Here is a 21,959-nt window from a genome sequence, read left to right as displayed (position 1 = left end):
CATACGTCTAGTGTATGCATTGAGGCTTCAAATGAGTTCGCATGTGGCTTCGGGAAAAAGGTTGGTAAGTGTATCGGCTCATTAATGTGGAATGACGAGTGTACCTTAGGAAGAAAATTGGGGTGTAACCTGAGGGTAACCTTGTCTTTGAAAAATAGCATATATGGTGGGTCTGCCATAAGAGCTGCTATTTCTCCTGCCCGCCTGGCGGAGGTAATTGCCACTAAAAATGCTGTTTTCATCAAAAGGTGTAAAAGGGAGCACGTGGCTAGGGGTTCAAATGGTTGTTGAGTTAGGCAAGATAGAACTAGATGAAGGTCCCACGGAGTGGTGGGTGGTTTTATGTCTGGGTATAGGGTTTGGAGTCCCTTGAGGAAGCGCTTGGTGATCGGATGAGGAAATACAGAAGTATCATCAATTTTGTCATGAAAAGTTGTAATAGCAGCTAAATGGACCCTGATGGAACTGGAAGAAAGGCCGGATTGCTTAAGGTCCAATAGGTATTCAAGTATGAGCGGAAGAGATGCTGACGTGGGACTAAGTTGTTTAGTTGAACACCAGTGTGTGAATCGTTTCCACTTACATAGATGGGTGGTGCGAGTAGATTGTGTTCTGCTATGTAGGAGCACTCTTTGAACTTGTTCAGAGCAATCTAGTTCGTTTTGGGAGAACCATGGAGGAACCATGCTTTGAGGTGGAGCATGGATAGGTTGGGGTGGAGAAAACGGCCGTGTTGTTGTGATAGGAGGTTCGGAATGAGAGGCAAGGGGATTGGTGGTCGAATCGACATTTTGGTGAGAAACGGAAACCAGGGCTGTCTGGGCCATGATGGGGCAATTAGGATCACCTTGGCCCCATCTGTTCGTATTTTTATCAGGACCCTGTTCAGAACCGGTATCGGGGGAAATGCATAGAGTAAGTTTTGGTTCCATGGGATCATGAATGCGTCTCCCAGGGAATGTTTGCCTAGCCCTGCTCTGGAGCAAAAATTGGGACATTTCTTGTTTTTTGCAGTTGCAAAGAGGTCTATTTCTGGGTAGCCCCAAATGCGGAATATGTTGTGAATGGTGTGCTCGTTTAATTCCCATTCGTGATCCCACGGGAAACGTCTGCTTAGTTCGTCCGCTGTGGTATTCATCACTCCGGGAAGATAGGCCGCTGATACCCGGATGTTGTTCGCAATGCACCAGTTCCAGAGCTTCAGAGCCTCTGTGCACAGAGACTGGGATCGAGCTCCCCCCTGCCTGTTCACGTAGAACATGCATGCAATATTGTCTGTCATTATGCGTACGTGTTGGTTCTTGATCAGTGGCAGGAACTGACGGCACGCATTGCGAATGGCTTGAAGTTCTAGGACATTTATATGGAGAGAGGACTCGGTTGAAGACCAAAGCCCCTGGGCTGTGTGGTGAGACATGTGTGCACCCCATCCTGTCAGAGATGCATCGGTCGTCAGTATGAGGGATGGAGCCTGCTGAAGAAAGGGGACTCCAGAGCAGAGGTTGGAGTGAATTGTCCACCACTGTAGAGAATCTTTGACTCGGACAGGTATGGAGAGAGTCTTGTTTAGAGGGTGCACATTCGGTCTGTACACCGTGGCCAACCACGCTTGGAAGCACCTCATGTATAGACGTGCATTTTGGACGACGGAGGTGCACGAGGCCATGTGACCTAGTATTTGTAGGCAGTCCCGGACAGTCACCTGGGGACTGTTGCGAATCGTTGTGGCCAGTTGACTTATAGAATTGAAGCGGGCTGGTGGGAGAGATGCCAACCCCGTCCGGGAGTCTAGGTATGCCCCTATGAACTCCAGATGTTGGGTGGGGTATAATGTGGATTTGTTTTTGTTTACTTGCAGGCCTAAAGATAGGAAACAATCGATGGTAAGTCGTATGGATCGGAGAGCTTCGTCGAACGTTGAAGCTTTGAGGAGGCAATCGTCTAGGTAAGGAAATATTACGACCCCTTGTTTTCTGAGGTAGGCTGTAACTATGGCTAGGATCTTGGAAAAAACACGGGGGGCCGTGGACAGTCCGAAAGGGAGAACCCTGTATTGGTAATGTGTGGAGCCGAGAGTAAAGCGTAGGAATCGTCTGTGGGATGGGTGTATAGTCACATGAAAATAGGCGTCCTGTAGGTCGAGGGCTGAAAACCAGTTGCCCTGCTCCAGCACTGGGATTATAGTGGTGAGAGTGACCATCTTGAACTTTTGCTTTTTGACAAATTTGTTGAGCCGCCTGAGGTCGAGGATTGGTCGCCATCCCCCATTTTTCTTCTCTGTTAAGAAATAATGGGAATAAAACCCCTTCCCTCTGTGTCGTTCTGGCACAGTTTCTACTGCTCCCAGTTGAAGGAGATGCTGCACTTCTTGGAAGAGTAGTTGCTCGTGAGATGGGTCCCTGAAGAGGGACGGGGAGGGTGGGAGAGGAAGGGGATGGCGTATCCAATTGTATCTACCTCTATGACCCATTTGTCGGATGTAATTTTCTGCCATTGATGAGAGAATGGTCGTAGGCGGTGTGCAAAGATAGGTGTGCCGGCTGAAGTGGGAACACTTTTCTAAACCCTCGACCAATGCTTCAAATCTGCCTATTAGTTGGAGGGGGTTGCAGCGCCCCTGTAGAGTTAGGACGACGACGTTGGAATCTTGGTCATTGGCGTTGTTGTGGCTGTTGTTGTTCCTGTGGTCTATAGGAATGTTGTGTAAATGCGGGGTAGCGTGGGCGATGATAAGGTTGATATCTATATTGTCGTCTTCTGGTCGCAGGTGGCTGGAGGCCTAGGGACCGGAGGGTTGCTCTTGCGTCCTTCATCGAATGAAGCATGTCGTTTGTGGTGGAGGCAAAAAGTTTTTCCCCGTCGAAGGGAAGATCTTCAATGGTGCTCTGGACCTCTCGAGGAAAGAAGGAGGAAGAGAGCCATGAACCCCGTCGCATGACCACTGCTGTGGCGGTCGACCTTGCTGCAGTGTTAGCTACATCGAGGGCCGCTTGGAGAGCGGTGCATGATATGGCTTGTCCCTCGGAAACCAGAGCTGTGAATTGTTGTTTCTTCTGCTCTGGGATGTGATCAATAAAATCCATGAACTTACTATAGTTTTTGTGGTCATATTTTGCAAGGACTGCGGTATAATTAGCTATGCGAAATTGTAGCGTCGAGGATGCATACACTTTACGGCCGAAGAGGTCCAGGCATTTACTGTCCTTGTTGGCTGGGGTGGAGCGGGCGTACTGTTGTTTGGCCCTCTGGTTTGCTGCATCCACTACCAATGAGTTTGGCGCCGGATGGGTAAAAAGGAATTCAGAGCCCTTTGAAGGAATGAAGTACTTCCTGTCCGCTTGTTTACAGGTAGGTAGGCTAGTGGCTGGATTCTGCCAGATGGATTTAGCGGGTTCTAAAAGGGCTATGTTGATTGGTAATGCCACTCTAGAGGAAGAAGAGGGCTGCAAAATGTCTGTTAGTTCATGTTGTTGTTCAGTGACTTCCTTCAAGTTAATTTTCAAGTCACCGGCAGCTCTTTTAAAGAGGTCTTGGAATTTTGCATAGTCATCCGACGGTGTTGGAGGAAGGGGAAGTAAGGCTTCCTCAGGCGTTACGTCGGGCTCTGCTGGAATAGGAGCAGGACTCAGTTGCTCCTGGGAGTGTGACGGTGCTGCCTAGTATCTTATGTCACTGGCAGGTCCGTCAAGTGGCGGTGCTAAACCGGTGTTGCGCCTGGTCGAAGTGCCGTAGCGCATGTGTTCTCGGGGGTACGATGCCCATGGTGCCCAACATTGCCATGGTGGTGGGTAGGGCATAGGTGGTGCCATCCAAGGGTTCACTCCCCATGGGGCAGGATCCTGAGAACAGGCTGAGGTGATTTTTTTGTAACCCCTGTTGATTGGGGTCTGGGAGGCTTGATCAGGAGAAAAAACTGCCTGTGGATCAGTTTCCTCCTCACTGGAGGAAGGTTGTTCTGATCCTGAGTCATGCATTGGAGAAAAACAGGCATTTATCAGGGGAGACTGCAGAATAGGTGACACCGATAGATCTGCTGTCTGAGTAAATTGAAAAGGTGAGGCTCCTGCGTGAGGTGAAAACTGTGGAGGAGGAAGTTGCCGTGAGGGAACATTCCTCTGAGCAGGGGTTTTGCCTTTGATCTCCCTGTCAGCCTGTGCCGCGGTTGCCGGTGCCGTGGTAGGTGCCGGGGGGGCAACATCAGCCCGCAGAGGGTCAGCCAGGGCGGGAAATGTCAGCACCGCGTCTGTCTCGGTGCCGAACGGTGCCATAAACGAGGCAGGCAACTGAAAGCCTGAAGCCTCGGCACCGGAGCCTCGCGCCGCCGCCGCAACCTGAGGCGGCTTTCGTGCAGTGCCTGAGCCCGGCTCTTCAAAAGTGCTGAGGCGAGGAAACACAGGCAGGGAAACTGTTGACCTGCCTGAGGCACTTTTGTGCCTCACCAACTTCTTTGTAGCTTTCTTCAGTTTTTTTGAAGCGGGGGGGCTGTGGCGGGCAGTAGAGCTGGAGTCGGCGCCTGGGTCTGAAACTGACCCGATAGACTTCTGCAGGAGGAGCAGTTTCAGTTTAAGCTCCCTGTCCTTTCGTGCCCTGGAACTGAGTTTGGTACAGTGGGCACGTTTTTGGGGAATGTGTGTTTCCCCCAGGCATTTTATACGAGAGTGGCCATCAGAGAGTGGGATAGCGTCCTTACACGTAGAGCAGCGCTTAAAGCCTGTGGAGCCAGGCATGGTAGAAGCGGCTGCCGCTGAGAGAATTTTTTTTTTTTTTTTTTAAACAGATAAAGAACTAATGAGCTACACTAACAAGAACTGACAACAAACTAACTACTAGAACAGGTAATTGTAACAAAGTGAGGGATTTCCTAACGAGTCTGCTGAGCTCCGTCTCAGGCCGGGGACGGTAGAGAAGGAACTGAGGAGATTGGCCACGCATGCGTACTATTATCCTAGACTCACAGCGGGGGGCAGCCTCTGCACATGCGTGGCCAGTACCAGTACTGCTACGAAAAATCTCCGAGCGAAGGCGCAGGGACGCACCAACACCTGGAGTGGAGCACCCACAGGGACATCTCTTGAAGAAGTAGTAAAGATGTGGTGTCTGAGAGATAGGCAGAAACAAAGCCACAGTTTTAAAAAATGAGGTGGGAAATTTGAATTGGCTCCTGAGATTTATGGGGGAAGCAACGGTCTCAGGCTGGCCATGATGTATGGTTTTGTGCTTCTTGTACACATGATACTCCTGGGGGAATTCTCATTAAAAAATTAAAAACTCTGTGCACAATATTTTACAATTCTGCAAAATTCTGCATATTTTATTTGTCAAAATAATACTATACAATCACACCAGTTTCAATTATTTTGGCAATTTATTTCAAAATACCTAGCAGCAACTATATACAGCCAGTCTACACTACCAGCTAAGTCGGCACCACTGCGATAGATGCAGCAGTGTCAATTAAGTGGATCTGGCGAAGACACGCTAAGTCGATGGGATAGCGCTTTCCTATTGATGTCTGCACTCTATCTCCCCAAGAGACGGAAGCTATGTCGACGGGAGAGTGTCTCCTATCAACATAGCATGGTGTAGACACCGCTATAAGTCGACCCAAGTTACGTCATCTTCAGTTACATAATTTATGTAACTCAACTAATGTGACTTAGATAGACCTACAGCATTAGTGTAGACCAGCCTGATGTCTGTAACAATACAGACACAAAAAATTCCTCTAGGAGTAGAGTTAAGGAAAACCCTAAGACAACTCAGTTCCTGTTTCTCTCTCCCCACCCCCCAGAGCCCAGCAGGGGGGCCAGGCCAGACATCCACACCCCTCCTCCCAGAGCCTAGCTGCAGGGTGACTTGCACACACCTCCTCCCAACCAGAGCCCAGCTAAAGGCCCCCCAGCCAGATACCTGCACCCCCTACCTCCCAGAACCCAGCTGCGGTACCCCTCCCCAGCCCAGACACTCACACTCCCTCCCCCGCCAGAGCCCAGGGATCCAGAGGGAGAAACAGCCTGATGTTGGGTCCCAGGCTTATATGGAGTTTCATGCACACCGCCTCCTTCCTTTAGGGTGTGCGGGGAACTGCAGCTGCCCGGTAGCCTCCAGCTCCCTTCCCCGCCCCCGGCAGCGTCATCTACTTGCAAGCTGGGCTCTGCTCTGCTGGGTCCAGTGCCCCCTAGTGGTATCCAGCAGCTCTGCAGCCCATTTCTGTGGGGGCAGGAAATTCTGCACAAAAAACATTAATTTCTGTGCAAATTCTGCATTGCACAGTGGCACAGAATTCCCCCACGAGTAACATGAGATGGGCAGCACTGCTTGAGTTTGGAGCGTTAGAATTTAGTAATAATTAAGATTAACAGAAGATGATGACATGAATGAGGATTTCAGGCATGGGATTTCAGCCAATGTGGCATAAACTGGAATTGATAAATAGATTTACAAATGTAAGATGCAGAAGGAAAAGGAAACTTCAAGGCCAAGGATGGCATGTAGAAAAGAAGCAAATGGGAGAGCTGAGCCAGACAGGTAAAGAAAGGAGATAGATTAGGTTTACTGATGCACATCTTTGTCTGAAAGATATTTAGTTGAAGGAATCTGAGAGGAAACCATAAATTTAATTTTTCAAAACAGACGGTCAATGGACAGGGAAGAGTCAGTAAAGTGGTCTAAAGATACAATTTGGAATCAATATATAAGTCAGGGGTCGGCAACCTTCGGCACGTGGCCCTTCAGGGTAATCCGCTGGTGGGCCATGAGACATTTTGTTTACATTGACCGCCCGCAGGCACGGCCTCCCGCAGCTCCCAGTGGCCGCGGTTCGCCGTTCCCGGCCAATGGGAGCTGCAGGAAGCAGCACGGGTCAGCGGATTACCCTGATGGGCCGCATGCGGAAGGTTGCCGACCCCTGATATAAGTGGTAGCTAAGACTGAGGTTAGAGATAAAATGACAAAAGGGGGAAAACAGAGTGAGGGATCGAGAGCTGAGCCTTGTGAGACTCCCCAGCGGAAGGGTCTTAGCACGGAACAGTTAAAGAGAAACAGAAATAGTAGCTTGATAGGTAGGAATGCAACCCTTATATGAAGAAACCAGAGATTCCTTCACAAGTAAAGACGAAGTCTGGAAGGGGAAGAGCTCCACAATATCAAAGATTGTACTGAGATCAAGGAGAACAAGGAGAGACAGCAAGTCTTTGTTAGCAGAAATAAGATCATTAACTACACGATGGAAAGCAATTTCCATGCTATAGCTAAAGCGAACCCAAAGCCCATACTGAAAACAGTCAAGGATACTGGCAGCAAGATGACTCAAAAGGTTAGAGATAGCGCAAGTTCATGAGGGTCAAAGGTGGATGCAGATTTTGGAAAGCTGGGAGAAGGTACCAGGGGACAGCACTGTTGCCAATGGAGGTAGTGTAAGGTGCAGGGGGAGGAGAAGGGAACAAACAGGAAAAGATGAGGGAGACTGTTTTCTTAAAAGATGGAGTTATGTCAGAAATGTGTAGGGTGCAATAAAGAGGAAGGCAGAAGAGGATAATGAAATATCATGGGCACAAAATTGGGGAGAAAATGGGGCTTGAGAAGATATTGTTATAAATTAGGGAAATATTAGATTAAAAGGATGATATGAAATTCTTTGCAACTGGTAAGGGAAAGGATTGGAGGAAAAGGCAAATTAGGTGGGTGGAAAAGGGAATTTATAAAGTGGAATAGGAATAGGGAGTGAGGATTTACCAATACCTTGGAAAATGAGGGAGGAGAAGAAATTAGATTTGCAGCCCAGAGGGCATCCCTGTAGAAGACATATAAGTAAGAGTGTACTCACTTGAGAATCATAGTCATGGTTTCTTTTCTGTCTTTCCCTTGGAAAGGTAGAGTACCCGTGAGCATTTCAAACTGTACAGAGTAAAATTTGCATCAATTACATTAAAAGACTTGGACAAAACCTAATTTTTGATAAAACTACTTAACAGAATAATCTTTTAAAAGTCATGCATATCAACAATTAAGACTTTGCAAAGCAACTGCTTGTGCTACAAGTTTTAATTTTTGCAAACATCTGGAAGTACTTACTGAACTTAAGGTTGCAAAACAGTTTCCATCATTACTCTGTGTTCACACACTTCTAACTTTCTGAAAAAAATTCACCTTTTCATCAGCTGTAATTCTCTATGCTTGTTTTTTCCCTAAATACAACTTTCTTTGGGAGCTTGAACAAAATAACTTTAGTTATCTGACAGGTTTCAGAGTGGTAGCCGTGTTAGTCTAGATCAGCAAAAACAATGAGGAGTCCTTGTGGCACCTTAGAGACTAACAAATTTATTTGGGTATAAGCTTGCCCACGAAAGCTTATGCCCAAATAAATTTGTTAGTCTCTAAGGAGCCATAAGGACTCCTCGTTGGTTTTTTTAGTTATCCGAGTTTTTCAAGGGGACAAAAAATACAGTTTTCCCAGGTAAAAAATATTGCCAGATGTCTAAATAATGGTGAAACAATGTAAATAGTCTTTACTAGAAAAAAAAGTAGTTGGATAATGAAGTTATTCACAATTAAAAAGTGGTTATTGCATATGTATGGGGGAATGTCTGAGGACTTGTACTTAGAAGACCTGCATTGTACATGCATACATATTTTACAATGCCTTTTAATGGGCAACCGCCACTTTTAAAATACTGTTCTATTCTGAAAGTGACTGTATAAAAGAGGTTTGGTTGGTCCCAGGATATCAGAGAGACAAGATAGGAAGAGCTCTGTGGAGCTTGTCTCTTTCACCATCAGAAGTTGGTCCAATAACAGAAAATGCCTCACCCACCTTGTCTGTATAAATGAGGCACATTCTTAGTCTACAAACCTGGTTTCTCTGTATTCAGGTTCATACCTGCTTTGAAAAAAAAAAAGTTAACTACCTTTTACTCTTGCAAGCACTATAGAGCTAACTGTGTTCTGCTATTCAGGTTCATAAATTGTTTAAATAATTGTTTATTAATCTCCAATTGCCAGGCCAATTTCATCTCCTGTGCAGCCTCATTGGACGCAATAAAGTTGCATGGTATAACTGAGGGCAGACATTTTTTTACTTTGGATGATTCATGAGATAACATCACAAGCTATATTCTTTTTAACAGTTAGAAAAATATCTTTTTATTTGTAATCTGAACAAATATGACCTGCAACACAATATGGTATCACATAATGCCATTTTTACTGTCACCTTTCAGAGTAAAACTACATTTTAAGCAGTTGAAGTAGCTTAAGTACTTCGTAAATGCACACTTGTCAAATTATGTAATTATCAGTTTTAGCACTTATTCTACTATATGGCAGTTTAAGTCATCCTATATATTCAAGGTAGTTTAAAAGGTTAAATCTTTCAGATGTTGTGAGGTAGTGTAGGTGCTTACGTAACTGTAAGGCAGTTTAAGTGCTTATGCCTTCAAGGTTTTTTTGCTTCATAAAATCTAGAGAATTTAATTTAAAAATATGTTAATGATGTTTTATGGTTGGTCACTTAAAATCACCAAGTCATGAAATGATAAAGTTCAGGTTTGAACACCTATGTTAATGTAATTGCACACACAGTATCTTCTATTCCTGATCTTTCATTATGGCCCAAAAGTTTGAAATTGTAATCAGGAATTCTGAGTGAACAATAACCCGACTACATTTGCAATTGCAGTAGTCTCAGATACAAAATATGCAAGTACAATAGCACTCATGCAGTTCTTAAAACCCATGCCTAAATACAGTAACTTCTCACTTAACGTTGTAGTTATGTTCCTGAAAAATGCGACTTTAAGCGAAACGATGCTAAGCGAATCCAATTTCCCCATAAGATTTAATGTAAATGAGGGGGTTAGGTTCCAGGGAAATTTTTTCACCAGACAAAAGACATATATAATGTGTATATATATATATACACATACACATACACACACACACGCAGTATAAGTTTTAAATAAACAATTTAATACTGGTACACAGCTATGATGATTGTGAAGCTGGGTTGAGGTGGTGGAGTCAGAGGGTGGGATATTTTGCAGGGAATGCCTTACTGCTAAATGATGAACTAGCATTTGGCTGAGCCCTCAAGGGTTAACTGGTTGTTAATGTAGCCTCATTCTACAAGGCAGCAGGCATGGAGGGAGGGGAGACAGCACAGTAGACAGAGACACACACCTTGTGTCTGAGAGCGAGAGATGCACATTTCCCCTTTAAGTAGCTGACCCCAGTCTAAAGTACACTGCCTTGTTAATTAGATCAGCTTGCTGAGACCAGCTGCTGACTGGAAGCTCCCTCCATCCTGAACCCTGTGGTGTGTATCCCCTGCTCTATGGAAATGGGATAAGCGGGGTGCAGGAGCAGGGGGGAGGGGGACACCCTGACATTAGCCCCCCACCTCCCCCCTCCCCTTGTACAGCAAGCAGGAGTCTCTGGGAGCAGCTCCAAGGCAGAGGGCAGGAGCAGCACATGGCAGTGGGGGAGGGACAGCTCAATGCCGGCAACTGATAGCCTGCTGGGCAGCTGCAGCACAGGGAACTTAGGGGAGCAGGGAGCTGATAGGGGGACTGTCAGTCCATCCTGATTAAAAGCCCCCACCAGCTAGCTCCAGCGGGCTGTTCTTCCTGCAAGCAGTGGACAAAGCAGGCGGCTGCCAAACGATGTTAGAAGGGAGCATTATACAACTTTAAAGGAGCATGTTCCCTAATTGATCAGCAACGTAACAAAAAAACAATGTTAACCGGGATGACTTTAAGTGAGGAGTTACTGTAGCTAGCTTTTTATAAAAATTATTTCATAAAACATACAGAGATATGAGATGCTGCCAACTTAACATAGCAGTTGGAGCCTAGAATTTTGCATTTCCTGACTTTAGAAACAAATTGTTCAACTAACCATTTTTTTCTATTTAATATAATGCTAATATAGTATAATTTCACTTCTTCTCACTTTGTTGAACTACAAATCTGATAATCTTACCACACTTCTTGGCAAGGTGTGCTGGAGAAAAAGTCTTGATAAGATTAGACCTATTTTTTAAAAATTACTCTGTACATTCAATTGTGTACTATGAAATACATAATAATTAAAATTCAACTACCTACACTTATGAAACTAAAAGAACAAAGTAAATTGTATTGCACAGTATAATTATTTTCTGAGGTTTATTTACTTACTTCTAATCTGCACAGTTTGCAAATACAGAAGTCTCACACTTCATATGAATTAGTGAGATTCTATTATCAGATATTTCATAAAATGTATAAGTTCCCATTAACAAAAAACTACACAAAACTAAGAGTTATCCTCTTGTAATTGGAGTTCATATATGTCATTTCCATAGATCTTCATCTAAGATCTCTCAGTCCTCCTCCCCAAAAGACTACATGGGATCCAGAATACTTTAAGAATAGGATTTTCAAAAATGTTCAGGATTGGCCTTATTCAGCTATTACTGAAGTCAATCCCAAATACCTTGACTTCAATGGGAGCAGACTTCAGCCAATGCTGAACACTTTTGAAAATCCCACCCTAAAATGTTAAATTTTGATAATTACAGTGTCTAGCACACATACACACTATCTTTGGTAGGTGTGTACACGCAAGTGCATGCACACACACACTTTTCCTCCATGTGACTGCTTCTTGTAACTGATGTAAAGTGAAAATAAACATGCACTGGTGAAGGAAATGACATGATGTGAAAAATTACAGTTATTGGTGAGATCATCCATCTCCTCTACAGTTTTAAGTAGAATTCCAAGTACTGCACGCCTGGCCTACCATCTACATAAGGGACTGCAGAAACTAAGGAGCAATTTGTTTTATTATTAATTGGTTAGTAAGAACTGTTTTACCAAAAGAAGCTACTGAACAAACAGGTTTTAGCTATACTGGGCAGAGGCTGAAGTAACCATGAAGACTTCTTGCACTGGGTTCCTCAAAATAAGCAAAATAAGATGAACTGAACATCCATTTGGATAGCTCATGTTCTGAGCTAAATTAACCTAAGGCATCAGAGATACAGGCTACAAAAACAAATATTTTATGGAAAGATACACTTTATTTCAAGTACTATGGAAGTTTGTCAATTTTTTAAGTGTTAGACTTCTAAATTCACCCTCCTGCAAATCAACAGCCAAAGTATTTTTAAGAAAAGTACAATTGGACTCTAAAAATGACATTCAGCCATGTTTATTGACTCTTCATGGTTTCCAATTTTAACATATTCAGTTCAAACATAAAAGACTTTTTTAATTATTATTATTTTAGTTACCAGCTCTGCAAACTCAATCTGGGATCTAAAACCCAAGTTATGTTCTTTCTAGCTCATTTCCATCAATACTAAATTACAATCTGATTGCAGAATCTTAGTATTTTTCTGACGATGCCAAAGCCAGAAAAGAATACAGATCACTCTCACTGAGTATGGGCTGCGCAGTGCTAGAAGAAGTAGTGAAAATGTATTCTTGTTAGTCAAGTCTGCAGATATGACTCTGACAAAAAACAAATGTAAGATCTCTTTAGTGATCAGGTGCCTTTTTTACATAGTCATTTTCCATACCACAACAGCATTTTAAACATTCAAAAGGTGATAGGTGTATTTTCAGATCTAATAATAAAGAATCTCCTTATCAGATCATAAGGCACACAGAGAGACTGTGCTGTCATAATTATACAGGTATTGCAGAAGCATCAAAAGATAAAACATCTTTCATTTTTAGAAACATCATCATTTGATCTTAACGTTAAAAAAAAATCATACAATGATTTTTAAAGTATAGAATTGTATTTGGTATTCCTAAACTTTCAAACATAATCCTTTTTTCCTTTTCAAAAATACCTGCATTTGTTATAAATATTTTAAAAAATCCCAGTCTGGTAAAATTTTGTCAATTTAATGGAACTTATTTTTTACAGCTGAAAGTCTAATCAACTCAGTGCAATTGTAAATTCTATCTCTGTGCAAATAAAGCAGCTTTCATTATTCCCTGTTAGTTTGAAACTGAGATGTCAAAGGTGATCAGAAAATTTTACTTCTAAAAACTACTTTTTCTGTGATTGAATTCAAAGTTTCAAAATTTGAATCCATATGGAAAATATTTTTCACTTTTGAAAAGCAAGCTTTTCTGAACACTTTCATTTTTCTATCAGTCTCAGTTAAGAACAGTCATAGGAATACAATATTCCATTCAAGCAAAAGAAAAAAAGGTGGAATGATATCTGTGATGTGATGAAATCTGGTCTATGCCGTTGATCCAAACTGAACAGTAGTGCTAATTACTAATAACTTCATGTGACTGGGTTAAGTCAGTCATAACCCACCTTTTGCTATGATTTCCATTCACCAGAAACCTACCATTAAAACACCAAAAGACCACCAGTCTGCACTCTGTGTGTGGCCTCGTCGATTAACTACCTCTGGTGCCATATATTCTACTGTCCCACAGAAGGAATATGCTTTCTTTTCGTGATCAATGGACTCTTTGCTTAAGCCAAAATCTGGAAAAAATACGATCTGAAATGAAATGTTCCTACTGGCTAAGAATTTCTAAGCATACAAATATAACTAACACAAAAGCTATAAAACTATGAAAAAAAGTCACATTAATGGTCATATCATTACTTTTATTTTTTAAACGAGATTTCTTATTTAAATAATACCACTTCATTTAGTCCATGTTAAATACCACCATTTGTTCACCAAAATTACTTGCAATGCAAAAGAAAAAAATTCAGATTTTACTATATTCCTTTAAAAAACATTCAGACAACTTATGAATTAAAAACTTTTCATAAACTGGAATTTATTTTTACTTACCTGTCAATTTGATATGTCCTTCTTCGTCAAGAAGTATACTAAAAAAAAAAGAAAAGAAAAAAAGGGCAGTTTAAAGTATCTTTTAACCTTGTTTTAGAAAGTGTACTGACAATCAAAAGAACTTTAACATAAAAAAATATCTGTAAAGACAAAGTCACAATAATAAAAAAGCTAAAGATTTCTGTGGACAACTTTTTTCTTCTCTGATTCTTTCTTAGTAAAGAATGTGAATGAACACAATCTGTCTCTTAAGAATTCCACATAATTGAAAGGTATTTGCTAGTAGTCCACATGGCAGCAATAGCTCTTTAATCCTGAATTTTCTATCCACAATACTCACTGAGCAGGGAAACTTATACACAACACAGAATATTCTAAGGACCAACACTGTTTCTTTGAAGCATTTTTAATATACACCTCTACCTCGATATAACGCTGTCCTCGGGAGCCAAAAAATCTTACCGCGTTATAGGTGAAACCGCGTTATATTGAACTTGCTTTGATCCACCAGAGTGCGCAGCCACACCCCCCCCACACTTCCCCTGGAGCACTGCTTTACCGCGTTATATCCGAATTCGTGTTATATCGGGTCGCATTATATCGAGGTAGAGGTGTAACAACAAATAGCTCTTATATAGTGCTTTTCATGTGTATTATCTATCTTTGGAGTTTCAATGGAAGTGCTAACAACTTTAAATAGATGCTGTCAAGTTCCTTTTAATCCTATACTTAAAGCTGTGCTGAGTTGCCATTTACTTTTATGCTTTCTTTGGACTTGATCTTGTAACGTTGAGTGCCTCCCTTCAGATGCTAAGCATCGTCAACTCCCACTGAAAGAATAGGAGTTTAGACTGCTCAGCATGCTATAGGATCAGGCTCTCTCTGAGAATTAAGAGACCGTATATATTTAAAAGAATAACTCATAGTGGGAATGAGGACCTCAACCAAAACTCCTAAATAATTTTGACCTTTGCTAGTTAACTCTGAGACAGACACGCCCAAGGCTTAAGCCCAAGAACAGGAAATCTATGAAGGATATATCATTTATTCAATGAACAATTTCTAGAAAGTATAGTGTGTTTGATTTCATTTTTTCTATTTTAGCTATAATTATTAAAACATTTATTAAAAAGGAAACGGTAACAAGATTGAATGGAGTAATTTTTAAAAACAGTTTTATTATCCTAAAAGCTCTAAAGTTCCCCTTCCTTGATATTTTTATCCTTTTACTTTTGGCAAACAAGTTTTCCCCACTTCTGTGTTTTAAAAGGATCATAAACTAACAACATTTAAAATTCATTCACTTTCCTGTTTGCACATGCTCCAACTATGTAGGAACCATCATGGATCCCATAGAAAAGGTGGTTTTGAAAAGTGATTTATTTCTCAGACTGGGTATGGTATTTTTTAAGTATCTGGAAGACATTCCTCACCAGCTTAGAAAAATGTTCTTATCAGTAAATGGTATTTGTTTGATGAAACCAGCTCAGTTTACAATTTAACGAATTTTCACTCACATCATGGTTATATAGACATAAGCAACCAATGGAAAGTGCAGGAGTTTAGAACATAATGTATGTGTCCCCAAGTTCCTCCTGAGCACACTACTAGACATTGCCATAGCACTAATTAGAGTAGTTACAAATAAGACAGAAGATGTGTGCCTTGGTGAAAGCATAAGTTATCAGGTTAAAGAAGAGCTTCATTAGAATCAACAGGGAACATTTATATAAAACCAAAAAAAGCCAAAATGAGGTGGCATTCTGCAAATAACACTGTCCTAAACACAATACCTTTCAGAAAAGGGGCAGGTACTAGTTTTAGAATGAACACAGAAACAATTCCACTGAAAGTTTGGTCATTGTGGACTGAGCTGGTTTCATAAGAATACAACCATTTCTGGGTAAGAAAAAGTATCTATTCTTTGAGTAAACCAGCTTAGTCTATAGCAATCCCATTTCCACAACATGGAGGAATTACTTTTCAAGAACAAAGTCAAAGAGAATGCTACCAAAAGGAGCACTCGGAGTAGATAGCTATCTAATTCTATAATGCACAGAAAGGGCATGCACGTGAAACCAAACTGCCAGTTTGAAGTCCTCTTCCAAAGCAACACTTTCTCTCTTCATTAAGAGGCATAGGAATTACCATACTGGATCACACCCGTTGGCCATCTAAGCTAGTATACTGTCTCTGACGGTAGCCAGCACCAGATGCCTCACATGAAGGTGCAAGAAGCCCTGCAGCAGACACATATGAGATAAACTGGTGCTTATCGAAGTCTCATCTGAACCCCTAACAGTTACAGATTGGCTTGTGCTAGGAAGCATGAAATTTTAAATTACTTCAATTTTTTTCATTAATTGTAACCCTGGATATTCTTGTTATCCATATAAATATCCATTCCCTCTGAATCTTGCATCAACATCTTCTTGAAGCAGTAAGTTCCACAGTCTAATTACGTGTGTGAAAAATTATCAGTTTTGTTACCCTTCTATTTTATTGTCTTGTATTACATATTAAGGGAGAACAGACACTCCCCACATACCTTCACAATACCACTAATTATTTTGTATACTTTTGTCCTGATCATACAATCATAGAATATCAGGGTTGGAAGGGACCTCAGGAGGTCATCTAGTCCAACCCCCTGCTCAAAGCAGGACCAATTCCCAACTAAATCATCCCAGCGAGGGCTTTGTCAAGCCGGGCCTTAAAAACCTCCAAGGAAGGAGACTCAACCACCTCCCTAGGTAACGCATTCCAGTGCTTCACCACCCTCCTAGTGAAATAGTGTTTCCTAATATCCAACCTAGACCTCCCGCACTGCAACTTGAGACCATTGCTCCTTGTTCTGTCATCTGCAACCATTGAGAACAGCCGAGTTCCATCCTCTTTGGAACCCCCCTTCAGGTAGCTGAAGGCTGCTATCAAATCCCCCCTCATTCTTCTCTTCTGGAGACTAAACAATCCCAGTTCCCTCAGCCTCTCCTCATAAGTCATGCGCTCCAGACCCCTAATTATTTTTGTTGCCCTCCGCTGGACTCTTTCCAATTTTTCCACATCCTTCTTGTAGTGTGGGGCCCAAAACTGGACACAGTACTCCAGATGAGGCCTCACCAATGTCGAATAAAGGGGAACGATCACGTCCCTCGATCTGCTGGCAATGCCCCTACTTATACAGCCCAAAATGCTGTTAGCCTTCTTGGCAACAAGAACACACTGTTGACTCATATCCAGCTTCTCGTCCACTGTGACCCCTAGGTCCTTTTCTGCAGAACTGCTACCTAGCCACTCGGTCCCTAGTCTGTAGCAGTGCATAGGATTCTTCCGTCCTAGGTGCAAGACTCTGCACTTGTCCTTGTTGAACCTCATCAGGTTTCTTTTGGCCCAATCCTCTAATTTGTCTAGGTCCCTCTGTATCCGATCCCTACCCTCTAGTGTATCTACCACGCCTCCTAGTTTAGTGTCATCGGCAAACTTGCTGAGAGTGCAGTCCACACCATCCTCCAGATCATTAATAAAGATATTAAACAAAACCGGCCCCAGGACCAACCCTTGGGGCACTCCACTTGAAACCGGCTGCCAACTAGACATGGAGCCATTGATCACTACCCATTGAGCCCGACAATCTAGCCAGCTTTCTATCCATCTTATAGTCCATTCATCCAGCCCATACTTCTTTAACTTGCCAACAAGAATACTGTGGGAGACTGTATCAAAAGCTTTGCTAAAGTCAAGGAATAACACATCCACTGCTTTCCCCTCATCCACAGAGCCAGTTATCTCATCATAGAAGGCAATTAGGTTAGTCAGGCACGACTTCCCCTTGGTGAATCCATGCTGACTGTTCCTGATCACTTTCCTCTCCTCTAAGTGTTTCATAATTGATTCCTTGAGGACCTGCTCCATGATTTTTCCAGGGACTGAGGTGAGGCTGACTGGCCTGTAGTTCCCCGGATCCTCCTTCTTCCCTTTTTTAAAGATGGGCACTACATTAGCCTTTTTCCAGTCATCCGGGACCACCCCTGATCGCCATGAGTTTTCAAAAATAATGGCTAATGGCTCTGCAATCTCATCCGCCAACTCCTTTAGCACCCTCGGATGCAGTGCATCCGGCCCCATGGACTTGTGCACGTCCAGTTTTTCTAAATAGTCCCGAACCACTTCTTTCTCCTTATTACATGTCTCTTTTCTCAGGTAAACAATCCCGCTCTTTTCAATTTCTTTTCATGAAAGTTTTTTCCATTTCCCTAACTCATTCTTGTTGCCTTTCTCTGAACCCCATAATTCTGTAATAGTCTTTTTGAGATGGAGTGACCAGTACTAAACACAGTTATCCAGATGAGAATAATCACTGATTTATATATTAGCGTTGTAATATTTTCTGTATTACTCTCCATCCCACTCCTTATGCATCCTAATGTGATTTGCTTTTTTAACTGCAGTTGCTCATTGAGCAGAGGTTTTCACTGAGCTGTCCACAAAGATGACCAGATACTTTGTCTTCAATTGATACTGTTAATTTAGAACCCTGTAAGGTATATAAGTAGTGCTAAGCTTTCCATGCTATGTGCATTATTTGCATTTATTGACACTGAATTCAATTTTTCGTCATGTTGACCATTCACATAGCTTCTGAAGTTCTGCAGTGTCTTCTTTGGATTTGCCTCAATAATTGTGTGTCATATGCAAATTTTGCCCTCATTGCCTGAATGTGTCTAAGTGAATGCATCCCATAAGGAATTCACTATACATGAATGTGTCCGCAGGTGGGCTCTTGTAAAACATATGCATCAGAAACATGTTCTGATCCATCTGACTAATCATTTCTATAAGTATTGTGACCCTTCTTAGAACCTACACAAAAAACAAAAGCATTCACTGACCCTCAAATCCTGGGTCCTACTGATATGGAAATTCAAGGCCCTCCTGACATCCAGGGAATGAAGGCAATTCTCCATAACAATGGCAGAAAAAGAGGGGGAACCACCACTTGATTTTGATGAAAAGTGGTAGGACACCTATAAACAAAAAAGGGCAGAGAGTGAAGAGCCACCTTGTCTTTAGGAAACATAGTTTATAGAATTTGATATGCTGGAGTGGCCAACTACGGAGAGTTTGCCAGCCCGGATTAAACTGACAGGTACAAATAAAGGGTCTAATGAGAGGTTTAATCCATAGCTGTATCTGAAAGTAGTTTTTGTAAGGAGCTGCAAACCCATAATAAATGGGTATTCTGTGAGGGCCAAGATTTGCTGCCTCGTGAAATGTATGGAAAGTCCAACCTGAAAGTCCAAACCAACCTGAAGAATGTGAACAAGGATGGGAGTCACCATGTAGCCTCTATGTCCTGGAACATATAAAGGAAGAGATTCCATACTCTTCAAAAGGACATCATACCTGGCTTAGGCCACTTGCAAACTGATTTACATTTCCTGCAAAGCAATGGGTTTCAATTGCCACCAGATTTCTTTATGTCCAGTGAAATAGCAGGAGGGACTCCAGGAACACTTGGTTTGCTGACTCAAATAAACTACAACAATGAAGTTGTCTGTCCAGAGTAGGACATCTTTCCTGGCAGAATTCCCCACAGGGGAAACAAAGACTTCAATAAGCTCTAATCTTTTAAACATTTAATGGAGCTGGATTCTAAGTGAGACCACTTCCATTAGACCAACTTATTATTTTGTTATTTTACTAGCATCTAGAGCAGGGGTCGGCAACCTTTCAGAAGTGGTGTGCCGAGTCTTTATTTATTCACACTAATTTAAGGTTTCGCGTGCCAGTCATACATTTTAATGTTTTTAGAAGGTCTCTTTTTATAAGTCTAAATTATATAACTAAACTATTGTTGTATGTAAAGTAAATAAGGTTTTTAAAATGTTTAAGAAGCTTCATTTAAAATTAAATTAAAATTCAGAGCCCCCGGACCAATGTCCAGGACCCGGACAGTGAGAGTGCCACTGAAAATCAGCTCGCGTGCCGCCTTCGGCACACGTGCCATAGGTTGTCTACCCCTGATCTAGAGGCTCCAAAATAAGAGTACCATCCTCTATCCTGCCCTCCCCCCAGCCACATGTTCCTAACTGGAAAGATTCACATCTCTGGTCAAAACCACTCATCAGAATTTGCCTAGGCAAGTTCCTTTTAGGGAGACGGGAGCATTAAACTCTGACCTTAAGATGACTACTTATTAATTAGTCTGGGTCCAAGTATGATTAACTGCAGCTGTTCCTGATTTAATCTTGAGAGTCCAGAAGTGGAAGTGAGGCTAATGTATCACTTCAAGACAGGGTCCAACTAGCTGCATCTATTCCCAGGAGAAGCAGACAGTATTGGAGATTTGAACCAAGGTAGTTTGCTTGACTTTCCTCTAACAGGATGATTCTATCAAGATGTGTCTAGATATTGGACCTGGAGGCAGGCTAACCTTTTCAATAAAAGCAGGAAAATATTTATTCTTTAAATGTCCTGGTCTAGACAAAATCTATGTAGATATGAACTGCTAGTCTATGCTTCCACAGGTGTGCTGTCATTACAACCAATGGCTTCTTAAAGACTTCTGGCACAGAGAAAAGACTGATGTGGAGAGCAAAATATCGGAGGTCAACTCTTCTGAAGTAAAAATGAAAGTACCATTAGTTCCAAGAAGTAATGGGGATATACAGCTAGACGTTCAGCATGTCAATAGAAGTCAGAGCGTTTTTCAGGGCTATGGGAAGGATCACTGACTGGGTGGGATTCCATCTTGAACTATATATGAGGTTCAGAATATGCCACTCTTCCTTGGAGTCATTGCTCACAATGAAATAAATGGAATAACTAACCCAGCATTGCTTATGTGAGTGCACAAGTCTTGGCACCTGTTGCCAGAAGGTGCTGAACAGTCTTTAGAACTACTGTCTCTCTTGCCAGCAGCAGTGAAAAAGTATAACAAAGTAACAGACGCTGAGAAGGGATAGCCATCTTCTTTGTGGATTACATGGGTATCTTAACCACTTGTGACACTTGTCCATATGTGCTTTAAATAAAAAGGATGACTCCTAATCTGTAGACTTTTCAGGTTCTCCACACAGTCATAGGTCTTGGAGAAATGGGAACTGGGCTTCCTGTCCCCTACCTCTTGCTGTCATGCCTCTTCTGCTACAGGATTAATAATTTTATTTTCTGATCAGTTTATAGAAAACAGTGCATAATCTGAAGTTATGTCAGAGATGGAGACTTGAGGATTTTATTAAGCGGAAAGCACATAGTTCTCATTCTTGTTTAGTCCCTAAGAACCCGATTAAAAAACTCCCCAGAAAGTTTGTCCCTGAAGTAAGAAAGAGCCATAAAACTATATTTAGCAGAGTTTTTCCCTCCTTCTCTAGGACTTTAGCTAGAAGGCTCAGGAAGCCAGTATGAGGACACCAACAGCTATGGTGGGAAAATGGATGGAATCCTCTTAGGTATCAGAATTATTTAGAAGATATCAAGACTTGCAGGACATGATTTTAAGAACTCTGAAGGGAGGGTTCTCTGGAAGAGTATTACGTTCAGTAAGATATAGAAACCAGGACTCTAGCTAAGCAGAAGGAATGACTATAGAGTCAGATGTGGATAGGAAAAATAAAAAAAAATACATCTCTTTAGTTTTGCAAGGAATCTTTCAGGATAGGAAAAAAATTACTTCCTGAACAATAAACAAATGCTAGATCAACTTTGGGAACAATCATAGAATCATAGAATCACAGAATATCAGGGTTGGAAGGGACCTCAGGAGATCATCTAGTCCAACCCCCTGCTCAAAGCAGGACCAATCCCCAGACAGATTTTTACCCCAGTTCCCTAAATGGCCCCCTCAAGGATTGAACTGACAACCCTGGGTTTAGCAGGCCAATGCTCAAACCACTGAGCTATCCCTCCCCCAATGGCCCAGAATTAAGCTTTGTCTATTGAGAGCTTATACTGCTGGCAAGAATTAGCAAGATAAAGTGAATACTGGGACAGAACAGGTATAAATCAATGTTTGCACCATTGGATGAAGTGGGATAATGTTATCCAGCTCACTTTCCTCAAAGTTAATATGGAGGACATTCCTGTGGTAGGAGGATAAGGTGCAGCTATTCTGTACTATTCCTGCAGAGAACAGATTAGT

The 21,959-nt window shown here is 42.1% G+C and overlaps 1 protein-coding gene across 1 annotated transcript in view; it reads right to left on the bottom strand.

The window, feature by feature from the left end:
• Positions 1-21,959, bottom strand: part of RPS6KA3 (ribosomal protein S6 kinase A3) — a 138,617-nt gene that overhangs the window by 41,745 nt on the left and 74,913 nt on the right. The window contains exons 8-10 of the mRNA XM_065423845.1: positions 13,820-13,857; positions 13,358-13,500; positions 7,826-7,896 (exon numbers count right to left, since the gene is read on the bottom strand). Coding sequence (XP_065279917.1) covers positions 7,826-7,896; positions 13,358-13,500; positions 13,820-13,857 — 252 coding nt within the window. The remainder of the gene's footprint in view (positions 1-7,825; positions 7,897-13,357; positions 13,501-13,819; positions 13,858-21,959) is intronic.

The sequence above is a fragment of the Emys orbicularis genome, chromosome 1, assembly GCF_028017835.1.
Source record: "Emys orbicularis isolate rEmyOrb1 chromosome 1, rEmyOrb1.hap1, whole genome shotgun sequence".
Taxonomy (NCBI): domain Eukaryota; kingdom Metazoa; phylum Chordata; order Testudines; family Emydidae; genus Emys; species Emys orbicularis.
The sequence above is the reverse complement of the archived record's forward strand: the minus strand, read 5'-3'. Positions and strand labels throughout refer to the sequence as shown.